The sequence below is a fragment of the Chenopodium quinoa genome, unplaced genomic scaffold (genome assembly GCF_001683475.1).
Source record: "Chenopodium quinoa cultivar QQ74 unplaced genomic scaffold, ASM168347v1, whole genome shotgun sequence".
NCBI lineage: Eukaryota > Viridiplantae > Streptophyta > Magnoliopsida > Caryophyllales > Amaranthaceae > Chenopodium > Chenopodium quinoa.
This window is the reverse complement of record NW_018745260.1, coordinates 708,121-732,200: the sequence shown is the minus strand read 5'-3', so window position 1 is coordinate 732,200 and position 24,080 is coordinate 708,121. Positions and strand designations below refer to the sequence as shown.

The window sequence follows — 24,080 nt, the reverse complement described above, 5'->3', positions numbered from 1 at the left end:
AGCCTAAAAAAATTAATTCAATGTTTTTGGAACTGGTTAACCAGTGCCAAAAGCGCCAAAAAATCAATTTATTTTATTTTATTTTATTTTGTTTTATTTTTTTGTCTTTTTCACTTAAAAATTAAATTAACTAAAATAAATAAGAAAATCAAAATATAAATCGAATATCAATCAATATAATCGAAAATTTACAATATATAATCAAAAAAAATTTACAAAAGATCAATTACAACATATAAATAAAAAGAATTACAATATAAATCAAAAAAAATTACAACATCACAAAAAGAAAAACCCCATACAACATCTAAATCAATATTCTTGCATCAATATATCAGCACCAATTAAAATAAAAAATAATTCAATTAAAATAAAATAGCTGCGAAAAAATAAAAAAACCCAAAAAATAAAAAAATATCAGTTAAAAACCCAGAAAATAAAAAAAATTCGAAGTAAAATCGATTAAAATAAAAAAAATCGATTAAAATAAAAACAAAAATTAAAAATCAATTAAAAACCCAGAAAACAAAAAAAAAATCAAATTAAAATGGATTAAACTAAAAAAATCGATTAAAATGAATAAAAAAATTAAAATAAGTTAAAAAAATCGATTAAAACAAACCAGAAAATCGAAAATTAGTCAAAAACCCAGGAAATAAAAAAAAACAAATTAAAATCGATTAAAATAAAAAAAAAATTCGATTAAAAAATCGAATTAAAATCAATTTAAAAACTCATAAAATACCAAAATCGATTAATTAAAACCAGAAAAATCAATTTATTAAACCTTGAAAAATCAAGAAATTAAACCCAGAAAAATCAAGAAATTATACCCTAACCTCGAATAATTTTAGATTAAACCCTAACCTTGCTCATCCATGTTTTCGTGGTGCTCTTGGTGGTGGTGGAAAAGTCGGTGTTGCATGTGAAAGTGGTGGTCTTCGAATGAAAGAAAGGAGGAAGACACGAGGGAGAAGGAGACGAGGGAGAAGATGATCGAGATCAAAAAGAGAAGGACGAGATCGATATCGAGGAGAAAGAGAAGGAGACGGGGAGCAGGAGAAGGAAAGAGGAGGAGAGAAGAGAGAAAGAGTGCGGCTGAGAGGAGAGTTAGGGTTGGGGGGTTTTAAAGGGGCTTTTTTAAAAATAATTAATGGCACCGGTTCATAAAAGTGGGCATGGGTTGTGCCGGCACGCGGGCGGCACGAGCCCGGCACGATTCCAGCACGGTACGGCAGCCCACTTGAGGGCCGTGGGCCGTGCCGTGAACACTAATCTTGAAATTTGGCATGGCACGGGCACGATCGTCGGCACGCCAGCACGACCTGCCGGCACATTAATTTTATAATATATATATCGATTTTGTATAATATATATTTATTGTTAAAAAATAAAAAAAATTAAAAAACCGTGGTGGCCCGCGGCACGGCACGCCAAGCACGAGGGTCGTGTCGTGCCGTGGGCTAGGGTGTGCCAAAACTTGGTACGGCACGACACGACACGGTCCGCCACCAAGGCGGCACGGCACGAGCCCCACCCCGGCACGACCAAGCACGACCCGTGACGACACGGCACGGCACGATGCCCATCTTTGCCGGTTCACAAAGGCACCGGTTCAAACCGCTGGGCTTGATGTTTTTGCCACTGGTTTGAAGTGAACCGGTGCCATAATCCCTATTCATTAGGCTGCCAATTTTTAAAGGCCTTTTTTGCCTCCGATTTGGACTGAACCGGTGGCAATTAGGGGGTGCCTTTTTGATTTTTTCTACTAATGGTGATTTTATAAAAATTTCAAAAATAATAAAAAAACAATAAAAGTATGAAAAAGGGCAAGTGTTCCAATGTCATTGATATGAACATGTCTTTGATATGAACATGTCTCAGATTGAGTCTCTTATCGAGTGCTCAGTACCGTGCCTGCAAAACATGAATGCCAAGTGAGTGATAGATCACATGATCGGGATTGCCCACACTTATCAAAAAAGGTTCAAAAAAAGAAAGAGAGAGAGAGAGAGAGAGAGAGAGAGAGAGAGCAAAAATAAATTAGGAAAGTGCTTAAAAGTGAGAAACCTTAAGCATAATTATACAAGTATTCAAAAGCAAGGTTGTACACCTTGGGGGCTTATCTAGGGTCTTGAGCCTTTGTCCCTTTCTTCTTCAACATTTAGCCTAACCACGTTACGATCCTTAAAAGACCTCTTTGAGATATACACATACTTGTGCGTGGTTCGGCTAGAGCTACTTTCGGCCTGATTCCTAACGGATACGTAGGCAACCTCACATTGGGGTGCAACTGTAATAAAAAAATGCATAATTGATTATAACAAGGGGATCTCCTATGCTCATCCTTATCCATTTAGAGCTAGACTTGGGGGCTTGTTCCCCACATCATTAGCTTACCTAGCCTTAAGAGTCGTTGTTATTCTGCTCTTCTTATAATACTTTCCCATACACTTAGCCTTTGAAGCCTAGCTTTAGTGTCACTTTCACACACTGCACAGATACATGACCAAATAGTACTTCCTTTAGGAACCCTTTGTCATGAAATCTTAATCTTTGTAGTGCTTAAATCCATATTTCCATTTCAAAAAACAACCCAATTCCTATCCCATTTCTCCAAACCATAACTTATTTTCCTCTTTTTGTGCCTTTAAACCCTAAAATAATTCATTTCGTGTCCATTAAAATCATTCATTTTGTGTCCTTTTTAAAAATCATTTAATTTTGTTTATTTTGTTCTATAATCTAGGTCCAATGATTGAATAGTTTGATGGGGCTTGAAAAGAGCTTTCCACCAGTATCTTATCAGCCCAAATCCACAATTAAGTTATGGCCAAAATACTAAATTGAGTCCAAACCGAACATAAGCCCACCTTTCCTACGACCTAATGATCATGTGGAGGGTGCAAAATATTTAATCCCATTACTAAACCAATTAGGATTAATTAGACGTTTCTATATGTTTCTAAAATATCTTAATTTTCTTTTGAAAGTCCTAATTCTATTCCCATTAAAATAAGTTTCTAAAATAAGTTTCTAAAATATCTTAATATCTTAATTTTCTAAAATAAGTTTCTAAAATATCTTAATATGTTAAAATATTTAATCCCATTACTAAACCAATTAAGATTAAAGATTTTGAAATTGAATAAAGCATTTCTTTTTTAAAGTCCTAATTCTATACAAATTGAAAGACGTTCAAAGATAGTCAGATATTATTTTTGTGCCTCATATTTTTTATCCAAGTATTAGATGGTTGGATAGATATTGAAATTATCTTTCCAATGATATATTATAATATTAATTTCGAGCTATAACGAAAAAAGATATGAATGAAATACCAAACTCTATCCAAAACTGACATCGTCTCACTATTTCGGCCATATCTTTTATTATACATAATATTTTAATCTTATTTCAATTGAATTAGAAAGTAGACTTCAACAGATTTCGAATGACATATTATTTATCTTATTTCAATTTCTGGATCAAAAGATATGAAAAAAATAAAAACCGCAAAAACTGATGTCTATCGCAAGAGTATTATTCCAATTCGAATTCTTATCTTTTCTTAATTATTCGACCCTTCTTTTTCCTTATAAATAAAGGTCATATCTCCCCTTTTTTAATCATCAACAAGCTTGATCACGTAATCATTCTCTCTTCTTCTCTTTTACACCAAAAATCATTTTCTTCTCTCTCTCTCTCTCATATTCTAAGCCTTAAACCTATATTCTTAATTACACCATTCTTCCCCTAAGCACTCCAACGAGTCCATACTTAACCCGAGGTTCTTTCTTTAAACCAAGGCGTGAAAGGTATAATTAATTGTGGGTTTGAACCAAATCAACTCTACTTTTAATTTAATTTCCATTTGATTTATATTTTTTATTGAAGTTACTAATAGTTTATTCATGATGTAGGAATTCAAGGAAACACGAAAAGTGAGTAATTAATTCACTTAATTACTCTTATTTTTATTCTTGTTGCTAGTATCATAATTAGGATTATTATATTTGATTTGACTAAAAATTTATTGTTAAATTGCTTCCAATATTAATGTTAATTCTATTATTATTATGATCACCATATTGTATGTATAAAGGGAATACGTAATTGAAAATCACGACTAATAAGATAATTTGGACAACTAGTTTAGGTTCCTTTTTAATCTTGTTAATAAAAGTGATCACTGATATTATAGAATTATATGTTGCATTAACATTCAACAAATTTAGCATAATTATAGTTTAGAGCGAATTGAATCTTTGTTTGCATGCCTTTGAGATCACAATAATACTTTTCACAATAAGAATCGAGTAGAGGCCAATACGAGCGAATGTGACTCCATGAATCACTTCGTACCATCATCCCCGATTCTCGTGTCGTTGTTCCGAACCATTTGGAGTTAGTAATCTCATGGATTATAAATGGGGTGTAACCTTCACGGGTCAATCGTTGTTGCCTATCGTTGTCCCTTTTTTAGTGGTTTCCTTTTATGATCCGTAAACGGTTAACAAGTTCCTTAAAAACTTGTTGGCGGCTCCCTACTTTGCTATGTACTTAATCGTATTATGTCAATTCCCACTTCCTATGAGTGCCAAGCATATTCACCACATGCTTTAACGTAGGCGCACTTCAAACAACGCCTACAATTTGGCGACTCCAATGGGGTTGATTCTTTGTTGTTTATCGATTTGAGTGATCTGTGTTTAATTGAGATGAGTGGATGAGACTTGAAAGATTCTTGATTTTATTCCTGCGATTTAGTTTGAATTGTCACATATGCATATGCAATTTTAGGTCACCTATTTTTCCACAATAGTACGTGTTCTACGTATGTGGCTAGCTCGGGGGATTTAATCTCTATCAACCCAAAAACGCTCACGCATTAAGGGTTCATCTGAGTTATTAAATCCACCCAAACCATGGAGTTGAGTTCGATTTCATCACGAACTCGCAGAGCCGCCCGTTGGCATACACCCTCAAGGGAGGCTGCCTTGCTAACGCGTCCAAACTCTTAACCATGGTACCCTTTGACACCCAAATAATCTTGATCATAGTCGAACATAGAACTTGACTTTAGGTTGCGAACTTCATTGCATCATGCATGACAATGTGCTTATATGTGCATTTTTTTTTACTTTTTATTTATTTCATTTAATTTTTTTTCTTATCAAACTTTTTTTTTTATCAGAGTCGAGGCGTAGATTTTTTTTAATTTTTGAGTCAACCTGGATTTTTATTCTTGTATCCTGCAGAAGCGTCAAATTTTTTTGGTCATAACCGGAGTTCTAGAAAGAATTATGTGTTGTACCACTACGGATCTGTAGCCCCAAGTTTTATATTTTATTTGGCGTTAGTTTCGTCCCAATCAAAGTCACAGATCAAAAGTTATATCCGATATACTACAGCCTGTCCGGATTAGGTATCTTGTAAGCATCAACTTTCTTTTTTTTAATTTTTCTTTTATATTTTTTCGTGTCAAGCTAGTCTTAGCCAATTCCTTTAATCCGTGTCAACTCATATAACATAGGATTATAGATTTTTTATTTATTTATTTTTTTAAACCCATGAGTCCTAACTCTTCTAGAATTCTAGTCCTCTTCCTAGTTTCTTGTGATCGATTTTTGTGCTAACCTTGACATGTGTTCTTTGTCTTTGATTGTGGTTGGTCTTATTTATGACTAACGATTGCCAATGGACCGTTTTCACCTAGTAAATAGCATAAAAATTAGAATTGGACAAAATTAATCAAGTTAGTTTGTCTTTTAGTCTTCTGTGCTATTTAGTCATTAAGTCCTTTGTTTTTCACAACGTCCTCATGTCTAGCCATGTGATTATACCACGAGTATTAATAAACTCGCCTAATCACACATGTTGAGTCATTGCACACACTTTGTCTTCGAGTAATGCACTATATTGTTTATGATCATATACTAGGACCATGCATGCGTCGTTTTCCGTCGGAATAGGAACTAGTGCAGTATTTCCCATCAGTTTTCAAAATTTTTTCGTACACTCTTCCTTACCAATTCAAGTATTGAGTGATGCATTAAGTGAGTTCATCATTACATAGTACTTGACTCTAAAATCACTAGGAAATAGTTGGAAGAATAAGGGAAACATCACTCCTTCCTTCTTTCCTTCCAATCAAAGCATCAACAACAACAAACTTCTTTCCTCACCAGGCGGCAAGAAGTAATTCATAAACGTCCATGAAGACAAAGTACGATGCAGGCTTATCACCAAGATTTCATGCTTTTTTTTTCTTTTGTTTAAACCCTTTTCCCCTAAGAAGTCTAGCATAGGTTCTCGTTATCCTTATGTCTATATGCCATGTTCCATCAATGAGCAGTTCTTTCCTTTGCACTCGATCATGTCATTCACCAAAAAACAAATCAATTTCCAAACTAAAAACATGGTACACCAATGATTTGAGGCACCTTTGCAACCCTGTCATTCCCCTTAAACCATTTTCAATCACATGTTCATTTAATCAACCACTTTGAGCCTCGTCTAACGGTTGGCCTCATTTATTCAACCCACATTCACCTAACCCTAGGATAGGAAGGTGTGCAAATTATGTAACATTCTGAAAGCAAGTTAAACTAAAAAAAATGTCTAAAGGTAAGTGTTCCAATGTCTCCGATATGAACATGTCTCAAAATTGCGTCTCTCATCGAGTGCTTGTTATCGTGCCTGAGAAACATGAATGCTAAGTGAGTGATGGACCACATGATATGAGATTGTCTACATTGATTCAATAGAATAAAAAAATAAGAAATTCAAAACAAAAAAAATATATGAAAAATAAAACTTGCAAAGTCTAATACATAGTTGCATATCTTGGGGGCTTCTCACGGGTCTTGAGCCTTTTACCCCTTTCTTCCTTAAACCATCAACTTAACCACATTACCACCCTTGAAAGACCTCTTTGAGGTGTATATACAATTGTTCAAAGTTTGTTTAGAGCTACATTCGCCCTGATTCCTAACGGATACGTTGGCAACCTCACATTGAGGTGCGGCCACATTCATATGCATGACCGAGTCAAAGAATATCCAATGCTTATCCCTATGACCCTATCCATCTAGAGATATACTTGGGGGCTTGAATCCACATAATTTAGCCTACCTAGCCTAAAGGGTCACCATCTCGGCTCTTCTCACATTTATTTCCTTCTCCATAGCTTTTATAACCTCACCTTAGTATCGCTTTCACACACTTCACTCACACATCCATATCCATTTCATCCTTCCCTTTAAGAACCATTTATAATAAAATCTTGTTTCAACACTGTGCATGTTTCATCATCTTTTAAGACAACATTCATTAAAAGAAATAGTGCACACTTGCTTAGCTTCTTGACCTGAGCAATGTTCATTGTTTCACGCATCGCATAATGTGTTGAACAACATTTATATATCAATGATTTGTAATCATACAAAGCATATCGTACTTAGCTCCTTGACCTAAGAAACGTTCATTATGCAATAACCAATTCATCTACATGTGTGCTTAGCCCCCAGACCTAAGTGACGTTCAGGATTATTTCTTTACACCATATATGATGCTTAGCTCCATGACCTAAGTTCATTCATCTATCGTGTCACATGATGTAATTATCCTTAGCCTCCTGGCCTAAGGAAATGCATCATGCATACATTATTTTCAAGACAAGCAATTCAATCCATACGATTTCGTCTTGTTTAGAGAGGAAGTTCAAAACTTCTTCCCGTTTTCATATTTTTTTCTTCTGAGGAAATTAAAAAAAATTCAAAATTTTCTCATCGAGGGAAGTTTGAAAATAAAATTTCAGTTTTCATGTCTTTCTTATTTGGGAGAAAGTCAGTACCCTCCACTCGTCTCATGACAAAAATCACGAAAATTTTTTGCTTTTGCATTTTCGTGTTTGTGCACACACTCACCCAATACACACAATCACAATTCATACACATGTCATGTGAAGTCAAGCTTGGTCAAGTCACTTAATCAAGTTAATCATAGTCTAGTCGAGTCCCTTGGCAAATTTTTTTTTGTAGCTCAATTACAACCCACGTCTGAGGATAAGTGAACCATCTACAGCCCACGTTTGGGGACAAGCAAACCTTTTACAACCCACGTTCGGGGACAAGCGACTAATCTACAACCCATGTTCGGGAACAAGCGAACCAATTACATCCCACGTTCGGGGACAAGCAAACCTTTTATAGCCCACGTTCGGGGACAAGCAAACCAACTACAACCCACGTCCAGGGACAAGCAGACCATCTACAGCCTACGTTCGGGGACAAGCGAACCATATACAACCAACGTTCGGGGACAATCAAACCACCATCATTTTATGGCGCAAGGTTCTCGATACATAGAAACTTGCAATCTCATTAGACAAGTTTTTCCTCAAGCAGGGAAAATTTTCGGTCGTTGTCACTTCTTAAAGCGAAGAAGTCAGTGAGTATATCATCTATCGACTTTCCTCAAGCATGGAAAGTATCTCAATCAGTGGATTTCTTCCAGCATAGAAAACCGCCAAATTCATCTGTCGACTTTCCTCAAGCATGGAAAGTATTATTCAGTGGATTTCTTCAAGCAAAGGAAGCTGCCAAATTCATATGTCGACTTTCCTCAAGCATTGAAAGTATCATCCGGTAAATTTCTTCAAGCATAGAAAGATACCAAACTCAATAGTTGAATTTCCTCAGGCATGGGGTATCTCAACGATACGTCATCCAGTGGATTCCTTCAAGCATAGGAATCTACCAAACTCATTCGCCACCGATACACTAGTGTTAGATATGCATTCTATCCCTTTACTCTTTTATCTGTGGAACTAACATTTTTATGCAGGTATCGGCGTATAAAGAGTTATATAGGATTGCAGAACGCCTTAATCATTATCTTTCCCTATCGAATACTTTAAATATCGTTTTCAAAACTGAAGTTTCTACAAACTCAGTCAAAGTGGGGGCTTCTGTAGACACCTAAAAATGTCTCCTTAAAACAAAAACCGATGATGAACAAAATTCATTGCCATTATTGGTCGGATTGAGTATTTATTCTTTGGAGTGCTTAAATCCATATTTCCATTTCATAAAACAACCCAATTCCTATCCCATTTCCCCAAACCATAACTTATTTTCCTCTTTTCGTGCCTTTAAACCCAAAATAATTCATTTCGTGTCCTTTTTATAAAAACGTTTAGTCCAGTTTATATTGGTCCATAATCCGGGTAAGAGCTTTCCAACGATAAATTATAAGCCCAAATCCGAGTTATAACGAATAAGTTATGGCCAAAATACTAAATTAAGTCCAAACCGAAGCTAAGCCCACCTTACCTATGACCCAATGATAATGTTGAGGTTCCAAAAGCTTTAATCCCATTCCTAACCAAATTAGGATTAATTAGAAGTTTCTTTAAGTTTCTAAAATGTCTTAATAATCCTTTATGAAAAGATAAGATTAAAACGTTTGAAATTGAATAAAACTTTTCTTTTGAAAGTCCTAATTCTATTCAAATTTAAAGACGTTTGAAGATATTAAGCTATTATTTTTGTGCCACATAGTTTTTATCCAAATCATAGATGGTTGGAAAGATGTTGAAATTATCTTTCCAATGATATATTATAATATTAATTCCGAGCTATAACGAAAAACATATGAATGAAATACCATACTCTATCCAAAACTGACATCGTCTCACTATTTCGGCCATATCTTTTACTATACATAATATTTTAATCTGATTTTAATTGGGTTATAAAGTAGACTTCAACAGATTTCAAACGAAATAATATTTATCTTATTTTAATTTTTAGATCAAATGATATGATAAAAATAAAAACCGCAAAAACTGTTGTCTATCGCAAGAGTATTATTCTAATTCGAATTCTTATCTTTTCTTAATTCTTTGACCCTTCTTTTTCCATATAAATAGAGGTCATATCTCCCCTTTTTCAATCATTAACAAGTTTGGTCACGAAATAATTCTCTCTTCCTCTCTTTTACACAAAAAATCATTCTCTTCTCTCTCTCTCTCATATTCTAAGCCTTAAACCTATATTCTTAATTACTCCATTCTTTCCCTAAGCACTCCAAGGAGTCTATACTTAATCGGAAGTTCCTTCATTAAACCAAGGCATGAAAGGTATAATTAATTGAGGGTTTTGACCAAATTCACTCTACTTTAATTTAATTTCCATTTGATTAATATTTTTTATTGAAGTTAGTAACAATTTATTCATGATGTAGCAATTCAAGGAAACGCGGAAAGTGAGTAATTAATTCACTCAATTACTTATTTTAATTCTTGTTCTAGTATCATGATTAGGATTAATTTATTTGATTTGACGAAAAATTTATTGTTAAATTGCTTCCAATATTATTGTTAATTCTATTATTATTATGATCATCATATTGCATGTTTAAAGAGAATATGTAACAGAAAATCACGACTAATAAGATAAATTGGACAAATGGTTTAGGTTCCTTTTTAATTTTGTTATTAATTAAAGTGATCACTAATATTATAGAATTATATGTTGCGTTAATATTCAACAAATTTAGCATAATAATAGTTTGGAGTTAATTGAATCTTTGTTTGCATGCCTTTGAGATCGCAGGAATACTTTTCACAATAAGAATCGAGTAGAGGTCAATACGAGTTAATGTGACTCCATGACTCACTTTGTATTATCATCCCCAATCCTCCTTTCATGGTTCCAAACCATATGAATTTAGTAATCTCATTTATTATGAATGGGGTGTAACCTTCACGGGTCAATCGTTGTTGCCTATTGTTGTTCCTTTATTTGTGGTTGCCTTTTATGATCCGTGAACGGTTTACATGTTCCTTAAAAACTTATTGGCGGCTCCCTACTTTGCTTTGTCCCTAATTGTATTATGTCAATTCCCACTTCCTATGAGTGCCAAGCATATTCACCTCATGCTTTAACATAGGCGCACTTCAAACGACGCCTACACCACCCTTCCCCCGATATGCAAACTCTTTTTCTCCCTCGAAAATCCCTCTCCTCCACACCACCGGTGACCAAAGCCCCCCTCTTTGTGTCGGAGAACCCAAATTGGCTCATTTCCTCCAACCTCCACCACGTACCCTTTAACCACCACGCCAGAACCCTAAATTAAAATCCCTAAAAATCAAAATCTTGGGTTTTGAATTTGGGATTTTAGGGTTTTGGCGTGGTGGGTTTATGGCTAAGTGGGCGACGAAGACGTAGTGGAAGGGTTGTGGATTGTCGGAAAACAGGTTTTGGGGGTGGTGGATGATTTTCAGTGATGGTGGAATGCGGCAAGAGCTTTTTATGATTAAGGGGTTTTGAGGGTGATGGGGAAGGGATGTGTAGGGAATATTTCAAGCATCCAACACTTCAGCCCCACTGTGATCATACACCTAAGCATGGTGGCGTGCAAAGGGAAGGAAGCTAGAGTAAAAGTGTGGCCAACAAGTTTTAGGAACTTGTAACCGTTCAAAGGGTGAAGGTTACACCCTTTCACGATCCACGGGATCGCTAACTCCATAGTGGTCTTGAACCATGACTGGATATTCGGGGATGAAGGTACAAATCCAACCTAAAAGAGATTGAACCTGCCCTAAAATTAGGCCTCTACTTTATTCTTCTAATATTCATGTGCGCTTTCTAACTAACATACAATCATTAGGTTAACCCTAAACCTGTTTAATCTATGTTGGTTGAATATTAATGCACAAACTAGACTATTATTGGCAATCACTTGGATTATAATCATATTAGCCTAAACTAGATTATTAATTATCTTATTAAGCATGATTACAAGTACCAATTCCATTTAAACATGCATAAAAGGCGTGATCAAGAAATAACAATAATAATAATCAAGGAACAATAATAACAATCATCATCATAATAATCTCAATAAAGCATAATAATATTAGCAAGATTCTAGGCATGATACTAACAAGATTAATAACAAATCCTAGCACGTCACTAAACATTAAAGATAAAATCTTTAGCCCTAACATGATACTAACATGATAGAAAGAAAATATAGGAAGAATCCCATGGAAACATAAATGATATTAGAAATCTTAGTTATTACCCTAAACATGATACTAGGAATCATAAAGACATCCTAACATGACACTAGGAACCAAAATTATCAAAGCATGATTTCTATAACAAAATAATAACAATTAAATTACTTACTTGGATGCCTCGTATCTCTTTCGAATAACAAAATACCCACGTTAGTAACTTCAATGAAAATAATAAACAGTAAATCTAATCAAAGAATTGAAATAAGATTTCGGACCAAACCCTCAGAAATTAAACCTTTCACGTCAAGGGCGAAGGCAATTTCGAACTACGTGTGTCTAGAACTTGTGAATGTGGAATTTTGTAAAAAGGGAGGGTTTAGAAAAAGAATAGAGAGAGAATTAGCTTCTAGACTTCCAGAGAGATAAGAATCAGATGATTGTGAATCCATTAAATTAGGGAGATACAACCCCTATTTATAAGAAAATAGTCCGGAATGGATAGAAACAAATCAGAATTTGAATCGGAATAAAACTGCTGCCTGTCGCAAGAGACAAAGCCTGTCGCAATGCGACAGAAATCACGCATGGTTACAAGCCCTGTCGTTTGGCGACAAGCTTGTCGTTACGCGACAGCTTAAAAGATAAACGCGCTTTTGTACAAAATCCTTTTCTTAATATAATTAAGCGATAAAAACTCCATTTTATCAATTTTAAATCAGATTTATCATAATAAAACACTTGGTTTATTTCAAACCAAATTCATTATTTTTCTAAAATATTAATTATCAATCCTAATGCCATTAGAACTCAAAATAACCTTCTAGACTTTTCAAGAAGATTATAATCAATCCTTATAATTTTAAGAATAATAATTAATAGGCCTTCCATTAGAACATTGGGCCATAAAACCATTTTAGAGCCAAATTAGTATTTGGACCATAACTTCCTCATTATTCATCGGCATTGGGCTTATAATATATCATTGGAAAGTTCTTTGCGAGCCCGACCCAACTACACTATTATTGGACCCCTATCATGGACCAAGCTAAATTAGACTGGCTATTTTCATAAAATAGAGTTCTTTTTAAACATAGAAAGAAAGATTTTTATCAAAACAAACACATCACAAGACCCTTCATTCTTTCACCTCATTCAATAATCAAGCGACGTGAAAAGTATTCTTTACTGGGTTTGGTTTTTGGGGAGACACAATTGGGTGTCTACAAAAGCCCCCACTTTGACTGAGTTTGGAGAAACGCATGTTTTTAAAACAAAAGTCAAAGTAGCGATAGGGACGGAATATAATTCGGAATGTTTGGTGATCCTAAATCACCTTATAACGCCGATACCTGAAAACTAGTGTTAGTTAAATAGATAAAAGAGATCAGAAACGCGTATTTTGCACCGTCGAGCACACGTCTCTAGGGTAACCAAATTTTGTTGCTGCATTTGTTGGTGACAACCTCCACAGTTCCTCGTGAACGCCATTTGAAGGTAACAGTGCCTCGCTATCTTCCTTTGTTTTGTGACAATCCTCCACAATACCTCAGGAACATCGTCGAAGGTGACCGTGCCTCGCCATCTTTAGGGTTGTAGCAGTGCCTCGCCGCTACAGACAATTTCCTCTCTGCCTCGAGACATCGTCAAAGACCGCTTCTTGTAGCTATCTTCAGAGTTGTGGTCGTACCTCGCCATAGTTATGCCTCACCGTTGTAGACAATCTCCTCTCTGCTTCGGGACATCGTTGAAGACCACTGCTTGTAGCTATCTTTAGTTTTTATGATGATAACTTTTCTAGGAAAATTATCAAAGACCACCGCTTGTTGATCCTTAGTGGTTTCTTCGCTTTGCTATTTGTTCTTATTTCGTTATAATTCCTTGTTATGCCAGTACCTCGGCGCATTTATAATGAACTGGTACTTCGGCGCTCATGCTTGCTTGTGAACCATTACCTCGGTTCTTATATTTCCTTTGTGAACGATTACCTAGGTGCTTGTGATGAGCCAATACCTAGGCGCTTTAAGCTAAGTGAGACGATCGTTGTCAGGTCGATCACTTTTTGTGACTATTATCAAGCCGACTACTAATCATGTCAATTTGCTTATATGGGATAATTGACGTACCAAAAAACCCAAACTGCTGCATGAGGTCCGCATAGACGAGTATATATGGGGGCCATATGTCCTATCGCTGAGCCAGCACGCGCAGGAACTAGATGTCGCAATGCATTTCCCTTGTCACGACGCGATAAGAATCACGCCACGCGTGATTTCTGTTGCATGGCGATAGAGTCCGGTTTCCAAAATAAAATTCTTTCTTCTCCATTTCGCCGTGGCTGCTTGTTTTCATTTGAGTTTTCACAAAAACTTCTCCTCGCTTGTTCTGTCTTGTTTCTCAACCGAATTCGCTCAAGTTTTTTTGCAAATCGATGCTTTCAATTTCTAGTTTCCCGATCAATGTAAGTTTTCTCCAAACTCACTCCGGTTTTTCTCAATTTTGTGCATGTTTGTTTGTGGGTTTTCGAAAATTCAAATCCCAATTTTGCTTGTTTTGCTTTGTTTGTTGAATGTTATGACATGTATCCTTTTATTTATGCTTGTATATTGCCTTGGGAGTGTTTTGAGACTTGTTTGACTCAATTTGGTGAAGAAATTAACATTTTGCCATTATTGACCCTTTTGAGTTCGTGAGAACAAAGTGGGTCATTCTTGATGTTCTTGCTAGCTATTCATGCTCAATAAGTCACAATTTTTGCTGTATTATTGTAAGAAATTGTTTGATTTAATTGAAAATGTTATTTCTGTTTGAATCCAAATCGTACTTTTTTTTAGTACTACGTACTTTGTTTTTTTTTTCTCTTTTCAAACATAGTATAACGCGACTAGGCGAACATTAGATACCATTCAACTTTTGATTTAATATTGTTTTGCATAATTTAACATGGTTAGACATCATGGCTCTGGTTCTCACTCCTGCGACGCTCATCGGGAGGACGAGCCTGTTTACACAAGCGAGGGAGCTTTCACAAGTTTGGGAGATTTCCCTGTGTGGGACGAGCACACTCTCTAATTTTCTCCTCACTTTCACAACTTGGAGCGTGTACGGCTCGGGATGACAAGCGACCGCATTCGGTGCCACGATTTAGGCAACGCATCTCTCGGTCAGATATATGACATATACTTCCGCGGCCACATTAAGTTGGGCGAGCTTTGGGATTCTTGTGGTCTGCATCCACTTTTTCTTGGTACATGATCCGTACATTCTTTCACGTCGGGCTGCTGTTTAATTCGAGCTCTGGTGGAGTTCTTTTGGGACATCACCAATACTTTTCACTTTCCGAGGGGCGAGATGACTCGAACTCCACTCGACTTTTCTCTCATCACCGGCTTAGAGTTTCGGGCGACGGCGGCCCCTTTCGGCAGCGACATCACGGTCTACTCTCCGGAGATATAGGAGTTTGTCGGCCCCATAGCTATTTCAGCTCGTGTTGAGGCTCGACTGACTTAGATCAACAATCGATCAATTCGCTGGACCATGCTGATTGAGTCCTTCCAAGACGGTGCGACTACCCTGCAGCACCGGGTACGCATCTTTGTTTAATCGTTTTGTCAGGGGCGTTCTACCCTAACAAGGGTAGTCGTGTGCTACTCTACTACTTGCCTGCTCTCCGTGACTTTCGTATGGTCTGATCATATGATTAGGCCAGCTTGGCCTATGCTGACTTCTTGCTTGGATTGCGACTCGCCTGTCGCAATCGTAGTTATGAGGGGGAGATCACTCTTTCCAGTTTCTAGGGGATTGTAGAGGTATATTCCTTTTAGGAAAAGCTTGTTTTAGATTTTGTGTTTAGCTTTTGATGTCAATTAATCCTGTCTCATAGGTTTGGTTCTTCAAGTATTTCCCTTCTATTTCACCAGCAAGGCCTTTGACTCGTGGGCTCCTTGTTGCTGCTAGTTGGAGAGGTCGTATAAACGACCAGACTGTTACTATTCGTGTTTGAGAGTCTCTTTTCTCGGTATGATTCTTAACATTTTGTGTTTATATTACCCTTAGCAGGATTTAAACTGATAAATGTTCATTTTGTAGGAACCCGAGGTTCATTTTCGGTCGTGGGATGGCTTCATCTTCCTTGCACTGCCGTGCAGTACACTGCCCAGTGTCGGTATTTTTAGAGGACGTACGACTGTGTGGTCTATTTGGACGAGAGAGTTGCGGTTCAACACTCCTCAGATTTTCCTGTTGTTCCTTCTCGATCTCCTAGTCACATGTTCGATCAGACGAGGCTGAGAGCTCAGGCAGCTAGGACGCCTGGGGGTTGGATTGTATTGGAGGAGCCATATCCATCCGAATCATAACTTTAAGGAGAGGCTTTTGCCACATCTGGCTCCTCTGCTTTGCTTGCTAGAGCCGAGAGAGGTATCATTTGTATTGTCACTTGTTCATTTGATAGCCCCTAAGCCAAATCTAACTATTGGGGTTTGAATTGACAGGCTTCAACCACAGATTCGTGCCTCTGCCGGTGTCCATCGTCAACAGGGGCACTTTTTGTCATGTCAAGGAGATGGTTCCTCTGGCTCCTGAGTCGTGGCACTTTATAAAGGGAGTTGATACCTCGACACTAGACCTCGTGAGTCACTTTATTTGTTATCTTATTTATGTGTATGCCTTGATTATTTCTAACTTTGCATCTTGATAGTTTTCTCGCAAAGTGATGTTGAGGATGGCTAGGGGTATGGACGCCTTCTGCTACCAGCTCGTGAGGCTGAGCCAGCAAGCCATATGTTGTCGCAGTGACGACAACATAGAGGTATTTCTCTTGATTCCTTTTATGTTTATATTTGCCTTTCTGTACTTGGCTTGACTTACTTTTTTTTTGTTTCACCCCGTTTCTCCGACGCGCGCTCGCGCAAAACTTGGGGCTAGGAGGGAGAGGTCGAGGTCGGACTCGAGGTGTCGCCTTACCTCGGCTGGGAGCCAGGGCGGTCGTGTAGATTCAGACCGTAATGTCAGATTAGAGGGTTCTGGTTCCTCGTCTGAGGGTGTGTCAGGGGGATCGATTGGCCAGGGAGGCACAACGTCAGCTCTTTTGGTGGTTGGTGGGACGTACGAGGTTGGGTTGTCGTCGCAGCAGCCTTAGCAGCCTCAACATTTAGGAGTGTAGCAGTAGGGTGAGCCTAGATGGGCTGGCAATACTCTCTCGATTCCGGCTCCTTCTGATCAGGCTGCGGTGAGGGTTTGACTCATCGGACTATACAATTTTTTGATATGTTTAATGTTCGTCCACATTTGCGAGGTTTGCCATCATAGGTGTACCTTTACATGTCTTTATTTTAACTTGTAGGACTTTGCTTATGTTACTCAGACACTTGTATATATGTATATATGATTTTATGTTTATTTTCAACTTTGCATTTTTATTTTTCTTTTTATTATGCATGCAAATGTGAAAAATTATGACTAATCTTGCGCAAAAATTTCTGTCATTTTTATTTTCTATGGAGAGTATCCGACTTTATCCCCGTAAAGAAAAAATGAAAAAAAATCGAGCTTTACCTTAAAATTTATTGCAAAAAAATTTTTAAGAATTAATTTTGCAAAGAGAATGGATTTGGCTGTTTTTCTAAAAAAGAAGGGCTAAAGCCGTAAAATGTCATTACAAACTCGAGTCGGAGTCAAGAAAACTTGGTTAGTGTAGCGAACAAGGCTTGGCGCGACAGAATACTGTATGGCGCGATGTGACAGGGCTGTTGCCATGCGTGATTTCTATCGCGTGGCGCTGGAGTGATTTTTCCTAATCCGAGCGGGATTTGGATTGCGCCAATGTTTGTGCATAAATATCCCTCAAATCTGACGATTTCTGCATATTCGAGTAGATTAAAAAATAGTCGTAGGTTTTTTTTATAATCATGTGTAAGAGTTTTAGCAATTTCACTCGTGAGTGGTGCTGGTCTCTGATTTCTAAAGAGAGAAAAGAACTTGACTTTTTCAATATGGGGGGATCTATGGTATAAAGGGGGTAAATCTTGACATAGAGTTTATTCATACCACCTTGGAGTATTGAGATTCAGACATTCATTGCTTTAGACTTGGTTATGATGAAATATGTTCGTTACCGGAAGAATTTGGGGCCGTACTAGGCTTCCCTTTCCTAAATCTTGGGTTAATTACAAAATTAAGCGAGTATTATTAGAAAGATTTTGAGCGTTTCCTTAACCTTAAGGATAAGGATTCGAAAATATTGTGCATGGAAATAATGTTAATATGAAAGAATTTGCACGCTTTTATTTTGATAGACCACACTCCGAATCTTTTCATGTTTATAGTTTCCTTCTTAATAAATGCATAGTTTATGCTTTTGCTCTTTATTTTACCTTTTCTCTCTTATTTTGTGGTTTTGTGCATTTTAATGGTTTTTCTAGTGTTTTCTCCTTTATTTGTTCTCTTTTCGTGGTTGTAGGTATTAAAAGAGGTTCGGTTCTTGATATGGATGGTTACTAAAGTGGAAGATGCTTTTGGAGCAAGCTCATGGCAATAGGAAAGCTTAAGATGCAAGGAAGTGGGTCCTCCAAGTTCTAGCTCTTGCGCTCTCAAGTCGTGCTCTCATGAAGATGAGGTGTTGAACCCACAGTCAAGTGCTTTTTGGTACTGCCACTCTTAGTATCCATCATCATCATTTAGTGCGCTCATTCGAAGCCATTAGCTAACGCACGAACCCTCAAGAAGAACCGTAGAAATCTAGAGGAGCGCGGACGCGCAGCACAGTGGTGTGGGCGCACGACCACCTCGCGCGGGCATGCAGCAGTGTGGTGCATATGCGCAGCATAGTGTTGCTAGTGCGCACCTCCGGGCCCCTGTTTCACTCGTCTTCAATTCGTGCCTCTTATAAATACCTATTTGCAACACGATTTTTGTAAGTAATTAGAGATTGAATTAGATCATAATTTTAGCTTAGTTGAGAGCTTCTCTCTCTAGATTTAGGATTAGTTTAGGAGTAGATTTTAGAGAGAGAAAGTGAGGAATTTCAATGGTGATTGAATGATTGAAGATTCAATAGTGACAATTGTATTGAAGATCTTCTCTATTATCAATGAGCATTTCTAACTCTATCTCATTTTCTTGATTTGTTTAATATTCTTGTTTGTTTGGATTGATATTTATGTTTGATGTTTGATGCTTGATTAGTGTAGTTGTTCTTCATATATTGTTGATTCTCGATTTTTTTAGTTGTTAATTGAACAGATGATGATGTTAGAGTAGTTATTTTGCTAGGGCGGGTAAAACTTGTATGGTTGATTGTGCTTAATTTGAGGATTATGTTGATTGATTGTTGAGATTAAAGTGATTAATGGAAATTGTGCATATGTGTAATTCAATAGGCCTTAAGTATTATGCTAGATTGCATTGTACACTAGTAGAAAAATAGAAATGCGCATCGAGTTATTGGCACCGGTTCTTAAAAACTGGTGGGAAAAAAATTAGACGGAATGTAGTATACTACGTAATAGAAATGGCACCATTTCAAACCAAACCGGTGCCAAATTAGTGAAATGGCATCGGTTTGAACCGGTAGGAATAAAATAAAAAAAAAAAAAAAAAAAACCGCCCGTCTTATTTTTTTTCTCTTTCCCGTCTTATTTCTTTCTTTCTCTTTCCTTGTCGTCCTCTCTCTCTCCTCTCCCCTCTCTGTTTAGATCTTCAGACCACTACTCTCTCTTTGCTACTCCACTGCCGTCACGCCACCGCGCCGTTGCCGCGCCACTCTCTCTTTTATTCTTATCTCTCCTAATTCCCAGACCTTTCTTTCTTTCACTATCTTTCTTTGCGAATGCTGTCGGTGGTGACGGTTCTCGCACCATCGTAATTGAGGGTCTATTTCTTCAGTGGCGCCGAATCTTTGCAATTGTGGTGAATCTCTTCACGAGGTATGTGCTCGTAGGTTTGAATCTAGGGTTTTTAATTTTTATTTACTTTTTTTTATTAATTGAAAGTTTGATTGAATTTAATGGTGAGATGAAAGGGTTTTTGAATTTTATTTACCTATTTGTGTTTATGTTAATTTCAATTTTGTTTGTTTGTTTGGATTGGATATGTTGCAGATTTTTAATTTTGAAATTGATTATGCACACAGGTTCGGCTCATGCATTTAATTAATTTAATTTGAAAATGTTCAAATCTTCTTTCTAAGCTCTTTTAAAAGTTAAATTGGTTACCTGTTGAATTTAAAGAATTTAAAGAATGTTTCATTTGGAAATAATGAGAGACAGGTAGTGCACCGAGTAGAATTTGTTACAAAAGCAGATTGATCTTGCTTGGTAGTGTAGTCAATATTGTCTACTCAGTGTTCTTTGTATGAGAATCACACTGTATGCCTGACGGAGTACATCCTATAAAACAAAGATTAAGACAATAGTTGGAAACAAAATTAGCTAGTCGTTGGATTGTTTGTGGCGCTGTGGGTTGAATCCTAATCGAAAATTGACTAAAAGTGACTCATGCGGACTAGTCAATGGATCAAACAAACATGGTTCCTCTCTACACCCTGCCTTGCCCACCACAGTCCATCTCCTAAACCAGCTTGGCCTTCTTAAACTTTCCTAGTGGGCTGTGGGACGACTCATAGCACCATTATAAAGGCATGTAGTCTGAATTCTGAAGTGCAAGAATAGGTGGGAAACGGAAGCAAAAAATGTCTATATATTCTAAATCAGTAGGTAAATTTATAGGTTACAGTTTACTTGGCTGGACAATCTTTTTTACAGAATTACTGACTGACGAATAAGTTTGGGATTAGCATGGGTTCTATAATCTGTTAAACAATCATGGATTTGTCCTAAATGCTCTACTGCATCTTCTTGATAGTACTATATTATAGACTTGTAGTGCTGAATTGTTATCCTAATAATGGAATCTTACATGTTTGATTGTAGAAATTATGTGAACAACTTGACCTTATGGCTCAAAGCTTTGGTTGTTGTGTCTTGTTTATATACAAGTATGATATTGGGGATTTACTGGTGATTTAAAAAATTATGAGTACACTTTTTATATTTTAAGTTGTCTTACTTTCTTCCGTCTAAGATTTCATAAGTAATGAATAATGATGTATCTCAATTCACAATGCACATTGGGCGGTGTTGCCGGTTTGGAGATTCATGGATGAGGGAGAAGAAGACTTGCCTAGGGATGCGAAAATTATTAAGTCATTGTTAAAATTTATGGGTGTTGAGGAGCATGAGCCCCGTGTTGTGCACCAGTTTCTGGATTTGTGGTACGGGTATGTTGTTGATGTCTTAACGGATGCACAGGTTTACTATGAACATGCCGGCAAAACCTCAATTGACTGCGATGATGTTAAGCTTACTATCCAATCAAAAGTGAATTTCAGCTTCTCACAACCCCCACCCCGGGAGGTACTTTTTGCTTTCTCTTTACCCCCATCCAAGTGAATGCTAGTGATTATTTTAGGATGTATTATAGAAATCTCTATTGCTATAATTAGAAATCTCTATTGCTATGATCTCATTGTCTATGAAAAAATTTGGCTCTTCATGTGAATGCTAGTGATGATTTTAGGATGTATTGAAGTTGATAAAGAATTTTGAAGGCAAATACTTCTGCATTTTGATTGTACCACATTATCTGAAATAGAACATTGCAAGTGTATTAATCTCTAGAGGATCTGCATTAGTTCATTCAAATTTAACTAATGGTAATGTATATTAGACTGGAATTCTGACCACAACATAATGTGTTACTGATTTTTGGCTGATCTTAAATTATTGGTAAAGTTATTGAGCTGATAAGATTATTTCAGTTTACACATTGGTGTACAAAGCCATTAAAATGCAAGGTCACATAAATGAAGTATTCCATGTTTTCAACATTTTTTTTTTCTGTAATGAATATCCTTGAACTGTTCACAATAGAACCGAGTTCTTTTGAAGAATTTATCATGGTTGTTTCTTAGCTTGATCGATTTTGTTCAGACTTGGCTCTTTTTAAGAACTGTTCACAACATTTTTTTAAATTGCTTTGCAGATATTCAGTAACAGAAGTTTCTATTTTGGACTTCATGTGTTAGCTGCTTCATTGTATTTCTCTTTCTTGGTGTGGTCATTCAGCATTCAAGCAACAACAGAGTTGCATTGAAGTGCACCTTCACATTTGTAATATTGGGTGCATTAGTGTACTTAATTCTCCCATTTTTGCTGCCTCGCCAAGGCTGCTGCTGCCTCGCATGGCTCCCTTCTACTGCTGCTGCCTCGCCGTGTTGTGTTACACTGGTGTGACTTTGTATTTAACAGTGACTTGTATTTTATTTTATTTTTTTGGAACAAAATTGTAATATTAAAACCTTTTTAAATGAAAATATGTAAGGTTATATACATGTTAGTGTTTATATATCAATTTAAGTGAAAATAATGCAAAAAATTTTTTTTTTTATTTATAAATTTTTTTAGGCCATTTTTAGCACCGGTGTTGAACTGAAACGGTGCCAAAAACACTCTATTTGCCACTGGTTCTGAACCGGTGCCAAAAATCCTACTTTTTGGCATCCCTGACAAAGTCGGCGGTTCAAAACTAGTGTCATGGGGGGTTTTTGAACCGGTGCCATTTACCATTTTTCTACTAGTGGTAATTGCTTATGATACGAACCATTGATTTAAGAATTGCAATTGTCGATTGAGTTTGATTTCTGACGTTCCTAGTTAGTTTCTCTCGTAGTTGGCGCTAGTTAGACCTCTAGGAGATAGCTTGTCGAGCTCTTTTGATTGCTCTTACCATTAGTCTTCGCAGTTGAAACCGACAAAGCAAAGAGCTATTGTTCTTGGTAGAGACAATTGACTCCGATGGCTAAAGAGAATTCAATTACTTCAACGTTTCACGAAGAATTTGAAAGGATGTGGTTATATTCATCAAATGTGAACAAACTTGACTTAAGTAGCTCAATAGTCCAGTGAAGTATAGAATTGACTTGGCAAGATACCAAAACGTCTAGATTAGATCGAGTGATATTTGTTTTAACCAAGCGTAACCATCTCAAAGTTATGAATGGAAATTTTCATAATCAACTCCACAAAGAACATAGCTTGTCTTCACGGAGATCTCGATGTCATTTGAAAATGACTCGAACAAAGATGGTTCACAACCCTTCCTATAAAGTGCTTAAAGATTTGCACAAATGACTAATGTTACACTAAACGAAATATCGAAGCTAAGAAAGGACGCCATATTCAGTTATGGATAGAAAAAACTTTTAAACGTCTTTTCAGGTATATGTCTAAGGCTCTTAGTCTCAGTGGGAGCTCACTGGCTCAGTGGGAGCTAAGTAACTCAATGGGAGTTCACTGGCTAAGTGAAGCTAGGTGGCTCAGTGGGAGCTTAGTGGCTCATTAGAGGCTAAGATAGCTCAAGTGGGAGGTAATTGTTTGTTTCACAACGAACTTTTACCCAAAGACAATATACATGTCTCTTTGAAAGCATTCAAGTGAGACTACGGGTATTACCTCCACAACCTAATTGAGAACATTATGTTTGTGCTCTAAGTGGTGTTTTTCTGGAAAGTAACACGTTTCCAAAACGACAAGTGGGAGGAAAATGAACTCAATGACCATCGAGCTTAGCAACAAACTAGAACTTAGAATCTTGAAAGACCTTAAAAGGACTTCGTGAGATGCTTTATCAAGAATACTCAAAAGGACTTTACAAGTGACTTAAAAGAGAATTCATTACTCATAAAACATCAGAAATGTTGGAGTAAGATCAACATAATAAAAGGGCTTTGGAAGCGCCTTGAAACTCAGTGTTTAATGCAATTGCCCCGTATAGGTATAGAATTCACCAAAGGCTTGGATTGAATCCTATAAATTTCTGTTAAGTTAGAAATAAACCTAAAACTTACAAGCATACTATTTACTATTAGATAGTAAAGGAATAATGTATTGTAAGATAGTTACGACAAATCCAAATTCCGAATAATGGTTAGAGGCCATGAAAATCTGAAACAGACCCCATGTTTGAAAATCATGTTTGAAACTTGATT

At 36.8% G+C, this 24,080-nt stretch overlaps 1 protein-coding gene across 1 annotated transcript; it reads left to right on the top strand.

The window, feature by feature from the left end:
* Positions 1–19,291: 19,291 nt before the first annotated feature.
* Positions 19,292–22,410, top strand: LOC110711351 (transcription initiation factor TFIID subunit 9-like). Its single transcript, XM_021889726.1, has 3 exons — positions 19,292–19,959; positions 21,186–21,447; positions 22,076–22,410. Exons 2-3 carry the CDS (start codon positions 21,190–21,192, stop codon positions 22,184–22,186), a joined length of 369 nt encoding a protein of 122 aa, XP_021745418.1. The 5' UTR covers positions 19,292–19,959; positions 21,186–21,189; the 3' UTR covers positions 22,187–22,410.
* Positions 22,411–24,080: the final 1,670 nt, after the last annotated feature.

What these genes read in the sequence shown, in the direction of transcription:
- LOC110711351 (XM_021889726.1), top strand. Translation starts at nt 21,190, where the DNA reads ATGGATGAGGGAGAAGAAGACTTGCCTAGGGATGCGAAAATTATTAAG. An exon ending in CACAACCCCCACCCCGGGAG is followed by an intron (nt 21,448 to 22,075) that starts GTACTTTTTGCT and finishes ATTGCTTTGCAG; the next exon opens with ATATTCAGTAACAGAAGTTT.